General features: G+C 39.2%; 1 protein-coding gene across 6 annotated transcripts in view; it reads left to right on the top strand.

The window, feature by feature from the left end:
- Positions 1–17,499, top strand: part of madd (MAP-kinase activating death domain) — a 43,523-nt gene extending 26,024 nt beyond the window's left edge. For 4 of the 6 annotated variants that reach the window (XM_026319657.2, XM_026319654.2, XM_026319659.2 and 1 more), the window contains 14 exons: positions 2,910–3,013; positions 3,344–3,427; positions 3,766–3,924; positions 4,508–4,628; positions 6,746–6,866; positions 7,032–7,137; positions 7,247–7,357; positions 7,444–7,551; positions 8,084–8,248; positions 8,341–8,413; positions 8,936–9,042; positions 12,217–12,286; positions 14,250–14,296; positions 14,794–17,499. In XM_026319657.2, coding sequence (XP_026175442.1) covers positions 2,910–3,013; positions 3,344–3,427; positions 3,766–3,924; positions 4,508–4,628; positions 6,746–6,866; positions 7,032–7,137; positions 7,247–7,357; positions 7,444–7,551; positions 8,084–8,248; positions 8,341–8,413; positions 8,936–9,042; positions 12,217–12,286; positions 14,250–14,296; positions 14,794–14,907 — 1,490 coding nt within the window. In that variant the 3' untranslated portion in view covers positions 14,908–17,499. The remainder of the gene's footprint in view (positions 1–2,909; positions 3,014–3,343; positions 3,428–3,765; positions 3,925–4,507; positions 4,629–6,745; positions 6,867–7,031; positions 7,138–7,246; positions 7,358–7,443; positions 7,552–8,083; positions 8,249–8,340; positions 8,414–8,935; positions 9,043–12,216; positions 12,287–14,249; positions 14,297–14,793) is intronic. The other 2 variants (XM_026319656.2, XM_026319658.2) reach the window with 1 other exon arrangement.
- The last annotated feature ends 51 nt before the right edge of the window (positions 17,500–17,550 follow it).

Genomic DNA, 17,550 nt, shown 5'->3' with positions numbered 1-17,550 from the left:
TGTTACAATATTCCACACACTTGGAAGTACTGGTAATATCAACTGGAGTGGGCTTCAAACACTGTTCTGAAAATGTACATGTGGGATCTTACACCAATTTAAAAAAAAAAAAAAAGAAAATGAAAATCTAAATACAGCATTTGGCCCTGGTTAAAGCCGTCCAGTTGTAGATATGACATAACCTTGAAAAGTGTCTGGAATATTTCCCTGTCTTCTAGCCTGAACTGCGTGTGTTTGTCTCCCCTTCCTTAAGCATTTGTGCCCCTGTTTGCCTCCTCTCTGGAGTTCTGTTGTCAGCCTATTAGCACCTTGAATGCATGTCTTTTGTTTTGGTCTTCCAGTACCTAAATCTGCAGTAGTGGATGAGGGAAACCAGAGGTACGTGCATCGATAGTCAAAATCGGTGCTTGACTGTGCCTTTACTGCAGGTTTCTGCGAGGTGTGCTGTAGAAAATGGCAGCTCCCTTTGCGCTGAGCATGGAGGGTGGAAGCATCACTCCCCACTACACAGTCCCAGCAAAGCCACAAATTTCACTGAAGAAAGTTTTATTTTATTGGTCGACAAATAACCAACTGATTATAAAATCCCTAACTTTAATACAACCTGATTTTCTGAGAATAATTCTGGGTCTGTATACAGGGGACACTTTTAGTCAACCATCCTGACACCCCTCCTACCTGCACCCCTTCTCTTCCTGTTTAAAAAATTGCACCTTCAATTCTACAGAATGCTGTGAGACTTGCATCCCGGCTTCTGCAACTGCTCCATTTCACCTGCTGACTAGTCGGCCTCTCAACCCCATCCCATGCTCTTTTCCGAATCAACCATCTCTCTCACCTTTGCTCTGAAGAGCCAGACAAATACACTTGCTGAAATCAATGGCCTGCGGTCAGAGCCAGAACTAATTCTGATGTCACTGTGTGGCTCTCCAGGACTTTGGACCAGGAGCTTTGGGTGTGTTGTAATGTAGTAGCTGTTACACACAGTGGATTCAACATGACGACAAAATGCTTCTTTTTCACTTTGTCCAGATTAACGCACAGCTACACGCAAACATTACAAAGCACAATTCAACAGCACCAGATTCTCAATGCTCATTTTGTTTTAGTTTTGATTTTAATGCTCATCCACCATACATGCATTTTCAGCCAGCTCTCTGACTCTCTCTCTGTCTTTCTCTCCTTGCTTGCAATGCATCTTGGGTAGAATTGTGGAGCAAGCACCAGGATAAGCAAAAAGCTATGGAAAAACCTCAGAGTAAGAGACTTCTCACACACCAAAAAAAAAAAAGAAAGAATAAAAGAAGATTGGAGTTTTGAGCTGTTGACCTTTTTTCACCCCCTTTTTCTCTAACTTCTCAATTTCACATTTATTTATACATAAATAGAAATGGGTGCTCCTAACAAGCATGTCGAAATGGATAACTGGAAAAGATAGGCGTAACAGTCTTGATGTAATATCCAGATTTTATGTACTACAAATCAGATGTGGAGCTGGATAGTTTTGGCTAAGAAACTGGAGCTGTTTTTGATCTACTTTTCACCAGCTGCTTATGATAGTGGATTTATTATATACACCAGTGCTGGTATCCTTTAGTGATCTTTAAGTTGCTGTATTTGCTAAATGACAACTTGAGTCAGAGAAGCTCTTGCACATATAGCACTGTGAGAAATTACACCCTTGTTTTAGATGCAAAAAATATTTCACATTGTAATTAATTGCCATTTATAGTATTGAGCCTTTTTGTTTTCATCCTTGCACATACTAATTTAGTCCCTACTGCAATATGTGCCAATTTTACTATGATACAGTATGCCTCCACTTTAATAATTGTAGCGCACAAGGTGGGATGCAGAACTTACTGTAGAAGTCAGCATTTGTGGAAATACTCAGTTTAGACAGGTACGTTATTTATTTTACCATTTAAAATAAAAGCAGATGTTTTAGTGATTATCTATTACAAACCTCTGGACTTACGGGTTCATGAAAAATTATAGGAAGTTAATGTTATAATCCCTGGGTTAAACTCAAGTAGTATGTAATTTTGTATCCTAGTGTATTTTCTTTTTTCTGGACATCATGCATCAAGAGCAGAAATAAAGTACCTGCTGTCCTGTCCTGCTATTTTAAACTATTTTTTATTTTTTACCGGTTTCAAGTGGCTTGCCATAAACTGTGTTTTAACAGCCAATATTGCACAGTTGCTGGCATGTTTTATTGCTTTATCAAATGGTTTGCAAAAGTAAGGTGTTGCAAAATAACTAAAAAACAAGGAAGTGTGAGGATCTATTTGTCACCATATCTGCACATAGGGAGGTGGTAAATAACAAAGGTGAAATCACACTTGAAACAGAAAATGTCTCCTTTACCGTCCTTCAGTTTGTCTGCATGCCTAACTGCCTGTGTATGTTGTTATTTTGGTGTAACTTGAGCCACATTTGCAGCAATGATTGAGAATTAATGTCGCGCACTTGCAGTTTTGTTTTCATTTGTAACTTTTGTCCCCAATGTTACTGCACTCTCTGCTTGCCCCTTTGTCACTTTTGCCTGAATTTTTTTTTAAAACTATGTTACTTAACTCAGTTAAGCACCAGGATTGTATACACAAAGTTGGAAAAAATATTAATTTAACAAATGTTCATACCTCATTATATGTATTAGTCAACTTGTATAGTTTTACTAAAGTCTGATATTAGTCATTTTATAAATATGAATAAGGTAATGTTATATTGTGCACTTTGCTGCAGCACAAGTGTTATGCAGTGTTTAACTAGAAGCTTTGGCACTTTAGAAGGACGTAGCCTCAGTGTTGCTGTGCTGTGATTGCTTTAAATGAGCTGACTCAGCAAGGTAAGAAGGTTAAGTAGTGCTCTTCAGGAACATATGCTAATAATCGTGTGTCTTACAGGGTCTGAAGGTGTGAAACAGCAGCGCCCACAGGTGACCGATGCAGAGGAGAAGAAATCACAGATCAGTGCTGATAGTGGCCTCAGCGTCACCTCTGGATCTCAGGTTTGTTTGTGGAACATTGTCTGAAAAGCTAAATGAGGAATGAAATGAACCTAAAAACTTCGGTAAACTGTTGGTTGTGAGCCATTAGTCGTTTCTGTCTGTGGTGATAAGCAATAACTGCCGTCCCCTTCATACGTCCTAAGGTGCAGGCTGATCCGGTTTATGACTACATTTTCAACATGCTCATGTTTTGGCCTTCTGGCCTTCAACAGGGTTTACTTGATTACATCCTTGATTTGCATTGATGGTCTTTGAATGTTAAAATCTGGTGCAGCTTGTGTGCAGCACTTTTTACTGGCTACCACTGAATGTTTCTCTTTGGGTTTACAGAAGAGTGACACAGAGTCTGTAACCAGCTCCGAGCCACCGATCCTGACCAGAAGCACCAGCCAGGACTCAGAGGCCAGCACAGTGGTAGGGCATGGCCAACTCAGATATTGTGCCCTTTATTGCTGTTATTAAAGCAGAAATAAGAAACCGCATATCAAACAACCACCAGACATTTTGAAATAAGCACCCATTTAAAAACTTATTTTAGAATACTAATAAATGTATAACTGTAATATACATGTATGTGATGCTGTCAGACTGTGTGATGTTAGATGGATTCAGATTATAATTTTTTTTTTTTTACATAGAGATGATCCGTGAATATGAATGCCAAAACAGCTTCTGTATCAGACCTGCTGCACATAAAACCCTCCACACACACAGTATGTATTGTTCTTTTAAAGTGGATTTTTTACTTTTAGATCAGCAATAGCTCTGGAGAGACTCTTGGTGCTGACAGTGACCTGAGCAGCACAGCAGGAGACGGCCTCGGTGGGAGAACTGCCCCTCATTTGACTCAGTCCAGAGGGACTCTTTCTGATAGTGAGATTGAAACCAATCCAGCCACCAGCTCAGTCTTTGTAAGTATAAGTCATGCTATAAGGAAGCTTTGCAGATTACACACTTACATTGTAGTTTGCAAACTAAGGCAAATTAATCCAAGACGGTTCATCCATTTGAACCTATGAAATTATGAACTAGGTGAGAACAGCACAAGAAGATGGAAGTTGGATTTCAGGGTTCTAGTAGTAGAAAAAGTGGAAAACTGTAGAGTAGTTTCCCATCATTTAAAACAAACAAAAAAAAACAAATGTAAACAAAAGAAAAAATGTAAGAGAAGATTTAATGTGCTGGCCAAGAATGAAATATGTTAGCAATTATGCAACTGCGAACAATTGAAAGTTTGTGGTGTGTTAAAACAAAGTGCACTTCAAATGATCGACATCTGTTTACATTTCAAAATGGACTGAATGCACCTCAGGCCTGGAAAATTGGATGCATGATGCTATGAACAAAAATGGGTTGAGAACACATGCAGCGACACTTAATATATGAAAATGTACAAGGGTTGTCTTTTTCCATGTGTTGTATATTTCAACAAATTTATGTAATCATTCTGGTCATTGTACTAGCTGTTGGTTCACAAACATGACATTTCCACAGGGAAAAACCCACACTCTGAAACCAGGTGCAAAAGATCACGTACCTGCTATGGCGAAGGGTCCACCCCCGCAGCCCATGGAGGACATCAGCATGAGGATTTACCTCTGTGAAGGCCTACTGGGTATGTTCTGTTCTCTTCTTTGGGTCCTTTCTCTTATAGGTGTGTCAGCTGTTTCCTAAAAACAGATTAGGGTCTATAACGAACATTGTTAGGAATTCCAGTTTTTAATGCTCGCAAAGGCCCATGGTCTGCTGCAGGTCACAAGATGCACATGTCCTGTTTTTTTTTTTTTTGTTTTTTTGTTTTTTTAATTACTTGTGTGTGCTGGAGTTCCAGCTTGGCACCTAGATAGAAGTATGAGCAGAAAACTTTGCACAGAATTACCATTTGGTGATTCTAGCCTGAGGACTAAGAAACATCACTTTAATAATCTTCCCATTATAATTATTCTCTTACCTTTTCTGTCACCGTTGATTGTTTTGCATTGCTTTACTAACATTTATCTTTGTCATTGTTGTTTAATGAAAATCCTTTGAACCATGCTGCCTCAAATATAACAGGGTGGATGAATTAAAGAAAGCGTTGCCAGATTTAAATTCTGTTACCTTTCACTCACTTGTGCAAGCTCCTACTTCAGTTTGTGTATGAATGAAACCATGGTGAACTTTCCTAGTTGTGAAAGAGTTACTTTAAGAGGAAAAAAGCAGAACCTGGAAATGTGATGACCCAGAGGTGGTGCAGTGTTACATTTAATTGTGAAATAATGGAGAACATTAGTTAAAAAGGTGAAAAGTTATGCCCTGATTTGTGTTTTGATTCAACTGTACATATCATGCTTATCCATTCTTACGTGGTGAAAGACCGCACTGAGCAAAGTAGTCAGCTGTCTTGCCTGCTGTCTAAAAATCCTTGTCTGTTTTAAAAAATTAACATATAGTGTTATGAAAGACATGTAGGGACATTTAATTATGGTACATGTCTAGTTAAAAATGTGAACAGACTTTCAGTTCAGTGGTAAAATGTGTCCAAACTTCTGACTAGTAACATAAATCAACTTCGACTGCAAAGATCTAGTTTTTAATTGAAATTTTATGCTTAAGAAAACCAAACTGGATTTATTTGTAAGTAAACTGCAGTCTCTATGCTATAAAAACACTAAGGATTTATAGTCAGTATTATATTTAAACAAATCATAAACATACAGACTCATCACTGTATTAATATAATTCATCTAGACTCCTACTCTTTTTTTTTTTTAAAAAACCTCTCAATGTGAATAAAATAAGATGTTGACAGTGAATCAGTGAGTAACTGAGCATGGTACGTCACTTGTCCTTGTTTTTGCTCTTTCAATGTGGTTCTCGTCTCGCTCTGCTCTGGTTTTTGCCATTAAATGTACTCACCTTTTCGCCTAACCCCTTCCTGCTCTCACTGCTTCTCTTCCCTCCTGCTGCTCCTCCTGGGAAATTTTTCCAGGCCGTGATAAGAGCTCCGTTTGGGATCAACTAGAGGATGCTGCCATGGAAACCTTTTCTCTAAGTAGGGCTAATCTCTTGCGTTTGCCCTTTTCCCCCTTTGTGCGTGTGTAGGGGGTGTGTGTGCGTGTGTGTGTGTGTGTGTGTGTGTGTGTGTGGGGTGTATTGTTCACCCAGGCTGGCCCTGTGTTTAATCTTTGATGTGGTGTGGGTTTTTCCTGTGCACTCTTCAGCTGTGTGTTAATATAAACAGGCCTGCAGTATTTTTGATCACAGTATTTCTGCATAGAGAGATCAAAGACATCAAGTCTGTTCGCTTTTCCTTTAGCATTTATTTTAATTTCTGCTCACCTAGCTTATCGTTTCACTGAGCGCATGTTGCCCTCAAGTGCTGTTAAAAACTTCAAACAAGACACCAGTATGGTAAATAAGGTTGGGGAGATGCTAAGATTTTTAATGAGTTCTTCCTGATGGTGAAAGTGAAACTGGCTCGTGTTCTGATTGTGTAAGTATAAATGTGAAAATAATTTTACTTATTTCTTTGATCATGCATTTTTTGTTTTGTTTTATGTTTTCAGTAATTTTCTAGCTCTTGGCAATTTTATTTCTAAATTATAAGCTGCTAGCAAAATAACTTCTATTCTGAACTTCTTTTTCTTTAGCACTCTCTAAATTGGCTGATATAGAGGAATATGCGCTTGTGGCTGTGCATGATATTGTCAAGCCTTGGGAGCTACATGTGTACTGTCTCCATGTGTTCAGGCAAAGAGCGCTCCACACTGTGGGACCAGATGCAGTTCTGGGAAGATGCCTACTTAGATGCTGTGATGTTGGAGCGTGAGGGCATGGGGATGGACCAGGGACCCCAGGAGATGATTGAAAGGTTCAACATGGCTGTTGTTTTAATTTATTTTTTAATTTTATCTGTTATTCATGCCGTCTGACTTTCAGATTTGATTATTTTCATTGCCATGAAGTATCAGTGATCAATGGCTTTTTAATTCTGATGTATCCCACCTGTGCTTTTTTCTTTATGTGAACAACACAGATACTTGTCACTGGGAGAACACGATCGAAAGCGTCTGGAGGATGATGAAGACAGACTTCTCGGCACTCTGCTGCACAATATGATTGCATACATGTTAATGATGAAAGTAGGGAGCCCTGTTTATTTGAATTTCGGAACACTTAAGTCAGTGATGCCGTGCCATGCTTAACATTTTTACTAGCTCATCCATTTTTGTTTTTTCCTGGACTGTTTAGGTGGGAAAAAATGACATCAGGAAGAAAGTGAGGCGTTTGATGGGGAAGTCCCACATTGGCCTCACATACAGCCAGGAGATCAATGAGATACTGGACCGACTGGCTCACATGGTGATTATTTGTTTTGTTAAGTTACTTTAGCTGTTTTGCTATGTTATGTTATTTAAATATTATTTTGTACTATACTATATTTGTAGAATGGCCGTGAACTGTCCATCAGGCCCAGTGGAAGCCGTCACATCAAGAAGCAAACATTTGTTGTTCATGCTGGCACCGACACCACAGGAGACATCTTTTTCATGGAGGTAGACAACATCTTGCCTATGTCGTGTTCTTCATTGTGCGAAATATCAGTGTCTCTTTGTTGAAAGGCAAGATGGCAGAGTCCTTATATTACAGGCCTTCATTTCTAGTTCTCATTTCCCTGTTGATGGAAAACTTGATTATCTTTTGTCCTGGTCATTTCGATAAAACAATATTCATTTCAGTCACATCAGGAGCTCACTTGGTTTTTTGCCTGAGCAATATTAAACTACTATGAATAAAACTTTATACCCCCTTCAGAATTTCACATTAAAAGTCCTTCAACCTCCTTTTGTCCATATTTCTTTTAATGTGAAAATTCCGAGAGGGGTGATGAGCTTATCATCAGTCAGTAATATAATAAGGAAATAAATATTATTTCTGTTAAAGAAACTAAAAACTGCAATGTAATATGACTGTAGATTATACTTAATTGGCCATATGGACTGTTTGTATTAATCTACAACTCCTTTTCTGTGTTTTTCTTTCATATAATATGTAATTAATGCACCTAAAATATTGTACTTGTTTCAGGTTTGTGATGACTGTATCGTCCTGCGCAGCAACATCGGCACAGTTTACGAACGCTGGTGGTACGAGAAGCTCATCAACATGACTTACTGCCCCAAGACCAAGGTGCTGTGTCTCTGGAGACGCAATGGCCAAGAGACCCAGCTCAACAAGTTCTATACCAAAAAGGTCAGAAACGACAACAAAACTCCTTGCATCCTGTACTTTTGTTCACTTCAGATGAACATTGGTTTGAATAACTTTTTCCCTTTGTGATCTAGTGTCGTGAACTCTACTACTGTGTGAAGGACAGTATGGAAAGAGCTGCAGCAAGACAGCAAAGCATTAAACCAGGTATGGAGAGAGTGAGTTAGCTGACCCTAACTTTGTCCTTTTTCTTTTTTTTCGCCTTTCTGTCTTTTTCAAGAACAGCCATTCAACCTTGCCTGTTGACATTTTAACAAGCCTTTTTCAAGGATGGCTGAGCATAGTTTCTGATGAGGTTGTTGGCAAAGGGCGTAACAGTACATGTAACTTGATTTCTACTTACCATCCCATACCCAAGGTGACATACCACCCTGAACATAATGAAATATACTGTTTGGATAATAATTTAAGAACCATTGCCCTTTTGTCGAGTGAGTGCAGTGTTGTGATTTCCTTTTCAATGTTCTATTAACAGTATTTACTTATTTTTTTATAATGGTGAACAAAAATTAAAATCCACAGACAGGACAAAGTGAAACATTTGTGGAAAAAAACACTAAAACACTGATTTTATTTGCTTATTTATGTTTCTGTATTTGGGGACTCTTTTAAGAGTTTGGGGAATTTATTATCCACATTAGCTCTAAATTCAGGTGTGTTTTCCTCCAGGTCCAGAGCTCGGTGGGGAGTTTCCTGTCCAGGACATGAAAACTGGTGAAGGTGGACTTCTGCAGGTCACACTGGAAGGAATCAACCTTAAATTCATGCACAGCCAGGTAAGTGGCCAGTACCACAGCAGAGAATCTGCTTCTCATCTCACACAAGGGCATGAAAATAAAAATCAACATCATGTCGATTCATTCCATGTCCTTCTGTCCACCTTTCTCCCCATCTCTCCTGTTAGCCTCTATCATTTCATCTTGTGACATCTTCCTCTATTGTCATTTAAAAAAATGTCAGATTACCATATGCTTGATTGGCATTTACTCATACCTGATATTCTCCTTTAGAGGAAGATCTTGTTTGTGCTTTTGCTTTTTTTGAATTAGCTTTTTTTTTTCTTTTTTTTTTTTTAAGTTTCAGATTGTGCTTGTTTGTGCGTGTCTTCGTATGCATGCGTTTACCAGAAAAAGATTAACACATCCCTCCACACTGGGTTTTTTTTTTTTTTCTTCTTTTTTTTTTTGACATCTGTGGTGCTCAAACTTCATGTTCATTTACTGTGTGGGAGGAGATGACGTGTTAATGAATGTGTGTGTGTGTGTGTGTCTGTCTGTCTCTTGTGCGTCAGTGGTAAGAGAGATGACCTTGAGCAAAGACTTTTCATTAATAATTGGCTATTTAATAGCAACTTTGGACCCTTGGACGTTGTCATGTGTTGTCTCCTCTGTTTAGGTTGTGATAGTCAGGGCTCATATATTTGGGCTGTAGTTGAACAATCTGAGAAGTGGCCCTTTGCAGCTAACAGACACTTCTTGCAACTGAGCATTAAAAACATTAAAAGAGGGAGGCACTGACAGTAAAAATGACTAACGGCAGTATTCCCCATCAGACATCCTACACATTTTCCCCCCGAATTACTAGTAAAAAAGCCATCTTGTCACTTTGTCTCTAATAGTATCTCACCATGTAGACAGCTAGGATTGAGTTAGGATTCAGTCCAGGTTTTGAGATATTTGTCTCAGAGCTGCCTGCCACCAGCCTGTTCAGCGGAGGTGAATGGAATCTCATTTGTGGTGCTCAGCAGCAACAATGTCTTGGCTTACCCTGGAGAATTCAGACCTCTCTGCAGAGAGTTTTCATTGGAGCACTTCCACCTAAAACAGTTTTTTTTTCTACCACATGCATTCCTGCTCTGTAAAGTGCTTCTAACACACTATGCCCAAAAGATAAAATGTATACTTCAGGATCTCTTGTTTCAAGATGGCACCCGCTATTGGTATCATGTCAGTTTTAACAAGGCCGCAACTACCAGTTATTTCATGAAGTAATTTGCTGATCCATGAATAAATTTTCTCTCAACTGAGTTGATAGATTAATAAATTGATTTTCAACTATTTAAACTATTGAGCTGCCTACTGGCATTTTGAATTGTGATCTGATAAATATACCAGATTTGACTAACCTAATTGTATCGTTATACCTCGACTGTGTTCACACGTTTGTCTAATACACTAAAGTCTTCGCTGGCTCAGCTAGCCTCAGATATCCATCCATAAGAATGGCTTCTTTATGGCATGTGCCATGTCTGACAAGTCCAATATGTAGACTTAGTTACCAGCTCAGCTGTCAAACATACATTGGTACATCGACATTGATTTCAGCTGTAGTTTAAAGCTGTTGTAATGTTTTATTTTTGATTCTAAACTCAAATAGCTGAATAATGTGAAAAAGTTGGTCATGGTGATGATGACAAAAGATCGATTAAGGGTTGACGTTTTTCACTCTTGTTTCTGGGTTAAATATAATTCTTCTCCATTGTGAGCACCACAAATATCATTTCATTCATCTCTATAATAAAATGTTGGTAGAATATACATGCTCAGTTTTATATCATTGTATTCTTCATAATTTGGTGAGGCCCGATCGTTAACTTGGCTGTTTCACTGAATCACTGTTGCGATTGCTGACTGCTTTTCTTTCAGCCTCTGGCTCAAATCAAATTTTTGCCATTTTTACATTGCCAGCAAACTGAATACACTTAACCCAAGATATGAATTTGTCAGGACGCTCAATGCAGAGAACTGAATTGCAGAATAAACAACTTTGCTATCAGCTCATAAAACCTCATGGGTAGCTTTGTTGTGTTTGTGACAAATGGTCAAACCCCCCCCCCCCAGCAGTTGCTTTTTTCAGCACTAGATTCAGCATTATTGTGAGTGAGCACTGGGTTGGGTCCTGGGCCAGCCCTGCAGTGAGATGGTGTTGGAGGTGACATCCTGCATCGTAGTGGGATTTACTGTCCAACAGTGACTGCCCTCATTTATCTGTTCTGCTGTGTGAGCAAGTGTTGTTGGTGCCAGCCCTTGTTGCTGGAGGAGGAGGCATGGAGGGCTCTGGGGGACTGAGATGTTTAAAGTCCAGGAGAACAAAGGTGAATCCAGCTCTCAATACCCTAGTCAAAGCTCTAGTCCTTTTTATTATTCAGTTATTTTTATTGTTTTTATTTCCCCCTTTATCCTAGTGTAGTGTTTGGGACTGATTCTTGTGACAGGATTTCAGTATTGGCTCTGGTAACCACTTAGCTAGATTCTTGATTTGAATCCGTACGAGGCTCCTGTGGATAGCGCCCTCTTGGAGTGTCGTCGAGTGTTTGTGCTCTTCTGTCCGATAATAATCCAAACCATTTCTCTCCCATGCTCTCTCCCCCTGCAAGGAGCGGAAGGTACACAACCTCTGCTGTGTTTGCTTATTAGCAGTTACATCTTATTGGGTTCCTTTTGTTTCTTCTGTCTTTTCTTTTTACTCTTGTAGCTGTATGGCAAATCTAATTTTGTGTCCTTGTCTACATTTTTATATGGAACTTCCATGTATATGCATCATGTGGGCCTTATTTGCATCTGAGCATAAAGAGAAATGTTTTTTTTCCCAGCTACCTTTGCTGTTTCCATCCAAATATAACTATACAATTTCCAATTCTGATAGACTTCATTGATGAAACAAATGATGTTAAATTGATTTTGAGCTTTGAGCAGACTAACTGCATTTCTCCTCATTTACCCGTCGCCCATGTGTGTGTTTGATCATGGAAACCTCATAGTGTGCTTTTCTTTTCTTTTCTTTTGTTAGCTGTTAAAAGCTTGCATTCCATGTGTAGTTCTTTTGTTTTTACCTTTCATACTGAATAAAGCAGGTTTAACATTTTTATATATGAAGTGTTTACTTTTCATCCAGTGTTGTTGAGTTAATAATGTTCTGTCTTGTTTTGTTTGTTTTGTGTTTGTGTTTAGGTTTTCATAGAGCTGAGTCACATTAAAAAGTGCAATACAGTGAAGGGAGTCTTTGTCCTGGAGGAATTTGGTAATTACACCATCTATTGATTCTAGGCCTGTACACGGCACGGCAGTAACTCAGCTTCATGGCAAACATATTGACAAGAGCTAATAAGGGTTCACTAAATTGTAGACTGGCTCCTCGAGGAGACGCCGACACTGCAGGTGTTTAAGTGAGTGATGAATTCTTCGGAGGATGGGGGATTCTTTGAGTCAGATGGCAGTGGTTAAGGTCAGAGTAGCATCACTTTATTTAGCTGATGAAGAGGGACAGTGAAGAGAGGAGGCAAAGTCTAGCTGTCTAAAATACACGGTGATAACAGGATTAGATCACATTTATATACACACACACACACACTGTAGTGTGTAACATTCCCAACAAATCCATCTTTCTCAATGAAGGCTGCAGTGCCTTGATTTTTTTGTGTGCGTGTGCGTGTGCGTGTGTGTGTGTGTGTGTGTGTGTGTCACATCAACACCACCAGTAGATGAATCGATCAGGACAAGGGTTAAAATATCACACCTAATGATTTAATCTGAAGGTTCCTGGAAAGTGAAAATCACTATTCTGAAAAGAATAAGCAGTAATTTTAATATCGCCGTCGTTGTTGTAAAGAATTAGATCAGCACATTAACAGCATTAAAACGCTTCTTCCACTACAAGATCTAATTCTACCAAATGTTCCTACAGTATTTCATTACAGCTATGCAGACGTTAAGCTTTAAGACCATAACAGGAACCCAACAGTATCTAGGGAACACATTGTCCTTCAATTTATAGATAAATAAATCAATAAATCCTTTAGGCATTTTCTTAAATAGCTTAAATTTCAGAAGTGAGACTTGATTGTCAGATCATAATAAAATAAGACAGCGAAAGGTTTTTCTCTAGTGGATGAGTGCAGTTTATTTTTCTAGAGAGAGAAGTCAAAACGACAGCTGTCATTGTGACGGTGCAGGGATCGTAGGAGGTTGAAGCTGAGTGCCAGTCTGGGTTACTGCCGTGTCTCTGTGCTGCTTTTGTAATGTTGCCCTCATCTTTGCCACTATGAAAACCTTCATTCTCCAGCAGGTAAAGTGTTGTCACCTTTCTTATTCAAACTAATTCTGTGCAGAATATTTCCTCACTCAGTCCTTTTCTTTTTTTTTTTTTTTTTTTTTTTTTAAACCCCCTTCTCTTCTATACCATAACTTTTCCTCTACACCACTTCCTTTTCATTTCGGAGATCACCCAGACTCCATCTCATCATTCTAAGTCTGCCTCTGTATCTCAGCAAGCAGAGATCTTTGGTGGGACTTTTTATTTATATATATATATATATTTTTTTTTTTTTTTTTAGGGAAGTGGAGGATGTTTTAACATTGTCCCCCCCCCCCCCCATCATCTGTCCAGTTGTCTGCCTCCTCATCTCTGCTGTGGGTTCACAGTTACTAATGAAAAGTCAGTCTGTCCCGTGGACAGTGACATGGTCCTGGGTCAAAGGGTTTTGGCCTCTCGTGGCTGCTTTTCTGTGATGTCTTTTGACTTTTAGTTCACTGGGGGTGGACGGGGTTGGGGAAGGAAGGTTATCCCAGTTTTTTTTTTTTTTTTTTTTTTTGTTTGTTTGTTTGTTTGTTTTTCACATTTGAAACCTTTGGACCTTTGTCTTTGATTTGTCCATTTTGTGGGCCATGAACTTGTCACCAAGTCACAAGCTCAGATTTAGTACATGACAAATTGAAAAATAAAATCGGATCATTTATTTGGTCAGAATATTAATATATTTTAAAATGAATAAGATCTATTGACTGAAGTAGACGAGCCACTCAAGCGCTTGTCACTGTCAAAGTTCAATGTACTCCTGACTGTTGAGGTGGACTCTTCTTGGCCCACATCCCATTGTGCACCCTGTTCAAAGTTCACACCTGTAGCCCCCAAAGCTCTCAGAAATGAACTCATTGTGGTTCCTGCTGCCTTTGAATTCTGTGTTTTGTCTCTTGCACCGGCATAGTTCCTGAAACTAAAGAAGTGGTGATCCACAAGTACAAGACCCCCATGGTGAGTTCTCACTTCTTCTGTCAGTCAGTGCATGGGGACTACTAAGCACAAGGTGTGCACAACAGACATGTGCCTCACCAGTGAGTCAGAAAATTGTGGTGTCAAATTTAGTTTAGGCAAAAGCAAAGTTATTCTTATATTTGGTTTTATATCCTCACCTGTGTGTTCTTGTGGCCGAGCACCGTGTGTTGAATGCATTTATTTAGATCACATTCAGAAAGTCCCTTAAATTGCCCTTGTTTCCATTGATGGTTTCCTCATAGCTGCCTTTGTCAAATTGCTACACTTCTGTTGATTAGTGGAACACAATGAAATGAAACAGGACTCGCTTGTAAAAACACTGTTCCTAGTGTCAGTAACGGTCAGAGCACCTTTATAAACACTAGCGTTTACGCAGCATTTAGAAAGATGGGATCTTCTTGTCTCGTTTGTTGCGTGTGTTGTTTTTAAACTATAAACCGATATATAACGTCTGTGGTTCTGTTTCACCTCTGCAGGCGCATCAGATCTGTTACTCAGTCCTCTGCCTTTTCTCCTACGTGGCGGCAGTGAAGGGAAAGGAGGCAGAAGGAAAACCCAAGATGCTATCGCCAAGGCCCCTTCCTAGCTAGTCTACACCCTGGACCCCCGAGCCTTCCCCCAGCTCCCCGTCTCCCCTTCTCCCCCCATCCTCAGCGTGCCTCTCTACTTGAAACGGCATCTTGGCTCTAAAACCACAGACTTCTGACAATCCCTAACTTAATTCTAAGCACACAGTTCCTGCTCTCTCTTCCTGTACATACAAGCCTAACACCCTTTTTAGATCTCGTTGTGTAGACGTGTCTAGTCTGTGATGTTGTGTAAATACTTCTAACCCTATCATTGCTGTCGTCCAAATGTTCACACCAACTAGCTCAATGTTTGCCTTCCCCCTTAGCTGAGTAGAAGAGACTCTCCTGGAGCTCTTCTCCTCTGTGTGAAAGTCATCTGTTGTTCCTAATGCCAAGACGCAGCTGTTTCTCTGCCGACAGGAGATGTGAGGGATGTCCCCGAGGCACACAGTGCATGCAGGTCCCGTGCACAGCCTTGACATTCACTACAGAGTAGCTTCCGTCCCCTCCCATGCGTCTCCATACAGTCTGTGTTATTCTGTGATACGTGGTTACTGTAAAGTTCCAGGCTGTCCAAGTTTAAACTGGTGAAACATCCAGAGACCTTCTTGTAGTGCAGGATGTCCCGTGCTGAAAAAGCTACCGTATACTGCACCAGAGCACCGCATGAAAACGCTTCTTCAAGGTGTTTGAACCCTAAAACAATGTGAGTGTTCTCTTGCTCTAGATCGGCCACCAGGCTGAATTGCTGTTCTAGTTCTACTGTAAAGTTTCTCGTCTGTGGTCTGCTGTTATTAATTGCATGTTACTATGAGGATTAAAAAAAATAAATATTATATATATATATTTCTATATATAGTATTTATTTAATATATACATATATTGACTGTACATTTCTCTGAAGAAAAAGTTGATTTGCTAGATGTGCAATACTAAATACGTAGTTAGCCATTGCCAGAGCCAGTTTTTGTTTTGTTTTTTTTCTAAACTGGTTTTCAAAGGGTGAAGAATGTAAGTTTTTTTTTTTTTCTTTCTTTCTTTAGTACATATTGATTGACGTGGACATGATGACTTAAGTGTGACATGACTGTTTAAAGTTAGTCTTTTGGTAAATCCAAGTCACAGATGGAAAAAAGTGGCTGCGGTGTTGCTCTGTGTTGTCTTTCACTAAGGCAAGTAAATGATGTCACAGCAGGTGCTGGAGAGACAGTGGTCAGTGTTGTTGTCAGTACCTTTTCCATGAGCATTCAACCGGGACAAGTGTATCTGAATCAGTTATGATGGCGTGGCTACGTATTTCTCATGTTACGTCGTGGCTAGAGGCATGTGCCTTTTTGTGTGCCGAATTGAAATTAAGTGAAAACCAAATCCACATGGCTCAAATCAGGTTTTACACTGCTGTTAATATTGAAATAGATGAGTGTTCCCAAGTAGAATTTATAACTGTATGTGAATGCAGCATAAGCCATATGTTCAGTTTATTATTTGGTCTTTAAAATGTTCTTTTTTTCTCAAATGTTTTACGATGGCCTGTGTTAGAAATATTGACCTGTGTGCTGCTGCTTCTCTGAGCTGCAGATGGGGAGAAAACAAAACATCTTTCAGCATTTAATGACAAAATCTAGTGATTTATAGTGAATAATTGAAGTCAATTTCTGAAACAGGCCATTAGAAAATGCGACACTGAATTTATAAATTAAGAATTCAAGTATTTTCATCCACTTGGTGTTCAAATCATTTTAAAGACAATATTAACAGCAGTGACCGCTTGTAAAAAGTAATTATTTTCATTATTGCGCATTTGGTTACAAATGTCAGAAAATGTTAAACATCTAAACTGTCTTACTGTAATTTGTTTTGCCCAATTGAGTCCAAAATTCAAAGAGATTCAATATGCTTATGTACTTACTCAAAGAATATGGAGCCAAGGAAAGGAAAAATACGTTACAGAGTAAAAACAAAACCCCCAAAAAAAAACCCCCACAGCCTCCAAACTCACAGCAGCAGTTTTCCATTCTGTGATTGTTGATTTACTGCTTGGACATGCTGAAGCCTACAGCTGTGGTCATTTGCTCTCTGAGGCCATCGAGTCTTAATGTTTCTGTTCTGTGATAGTATGGATTCTGGTCCTGTTGTTGGCCCCATTAACTTTCACAGCGAGTGTGTGTGTGTGTGTGGGTTTGCGTGTGCATGTGCAGTCACGTTGTGAACCGTTTCTTCAGATCAGCAATATCTCAGTACAGCTATATGTCACTGGAAGATGTCTTATTTTGATTCTGACGTGCTTGTATTTTTAGTAATTTAATTGTGCAAAGGAAAACAAATCAGGATACTCAGAAGACGCTGTTGCATTAATAACGCCACACGTAAGTCCAGAACGCGATAAGCATCTCGAGAATTAGTTTGGGGACGGGACACGGTTCTTTCTGCTCAAGTTAAAAGGACATTTTTTTTAAACTGGATTATTACAGCTCGTCTGTCATTGTACTAGGAGGCTGCTGTAACGAGACATAAAAAAGAAGTGAGATGCCAGGTGTAAGTAGTCCAGTGTTTGAAAATGTATTTATAGAATATGTACAGCTTTGGCAATATAATAAAGATGTCCTGAATGAAGCCTTTTCTTTAGTCTTTTTTTTTTTTTTTTTAAACAAATTATTGCACCAA

Source organism: Mastacembelus armatus, chromosome 3 (assembly GCF_900324485.2).
Source record: "Mastacembelus armatus chromosome 3, fMasArm1.2, whole genome shotgun sequence".
NCBI classification, from domain to species: domain Eukaryota; kingdom Metazoa; phylum Chordata; class Actinopteri; order Synbranchiformes; family Mastacembelidae; genus Mastacembelus; species Mastacembelus armatus.
This window is presented reverse-complemented; position numbering and strand designations above follow the sequence as displayed.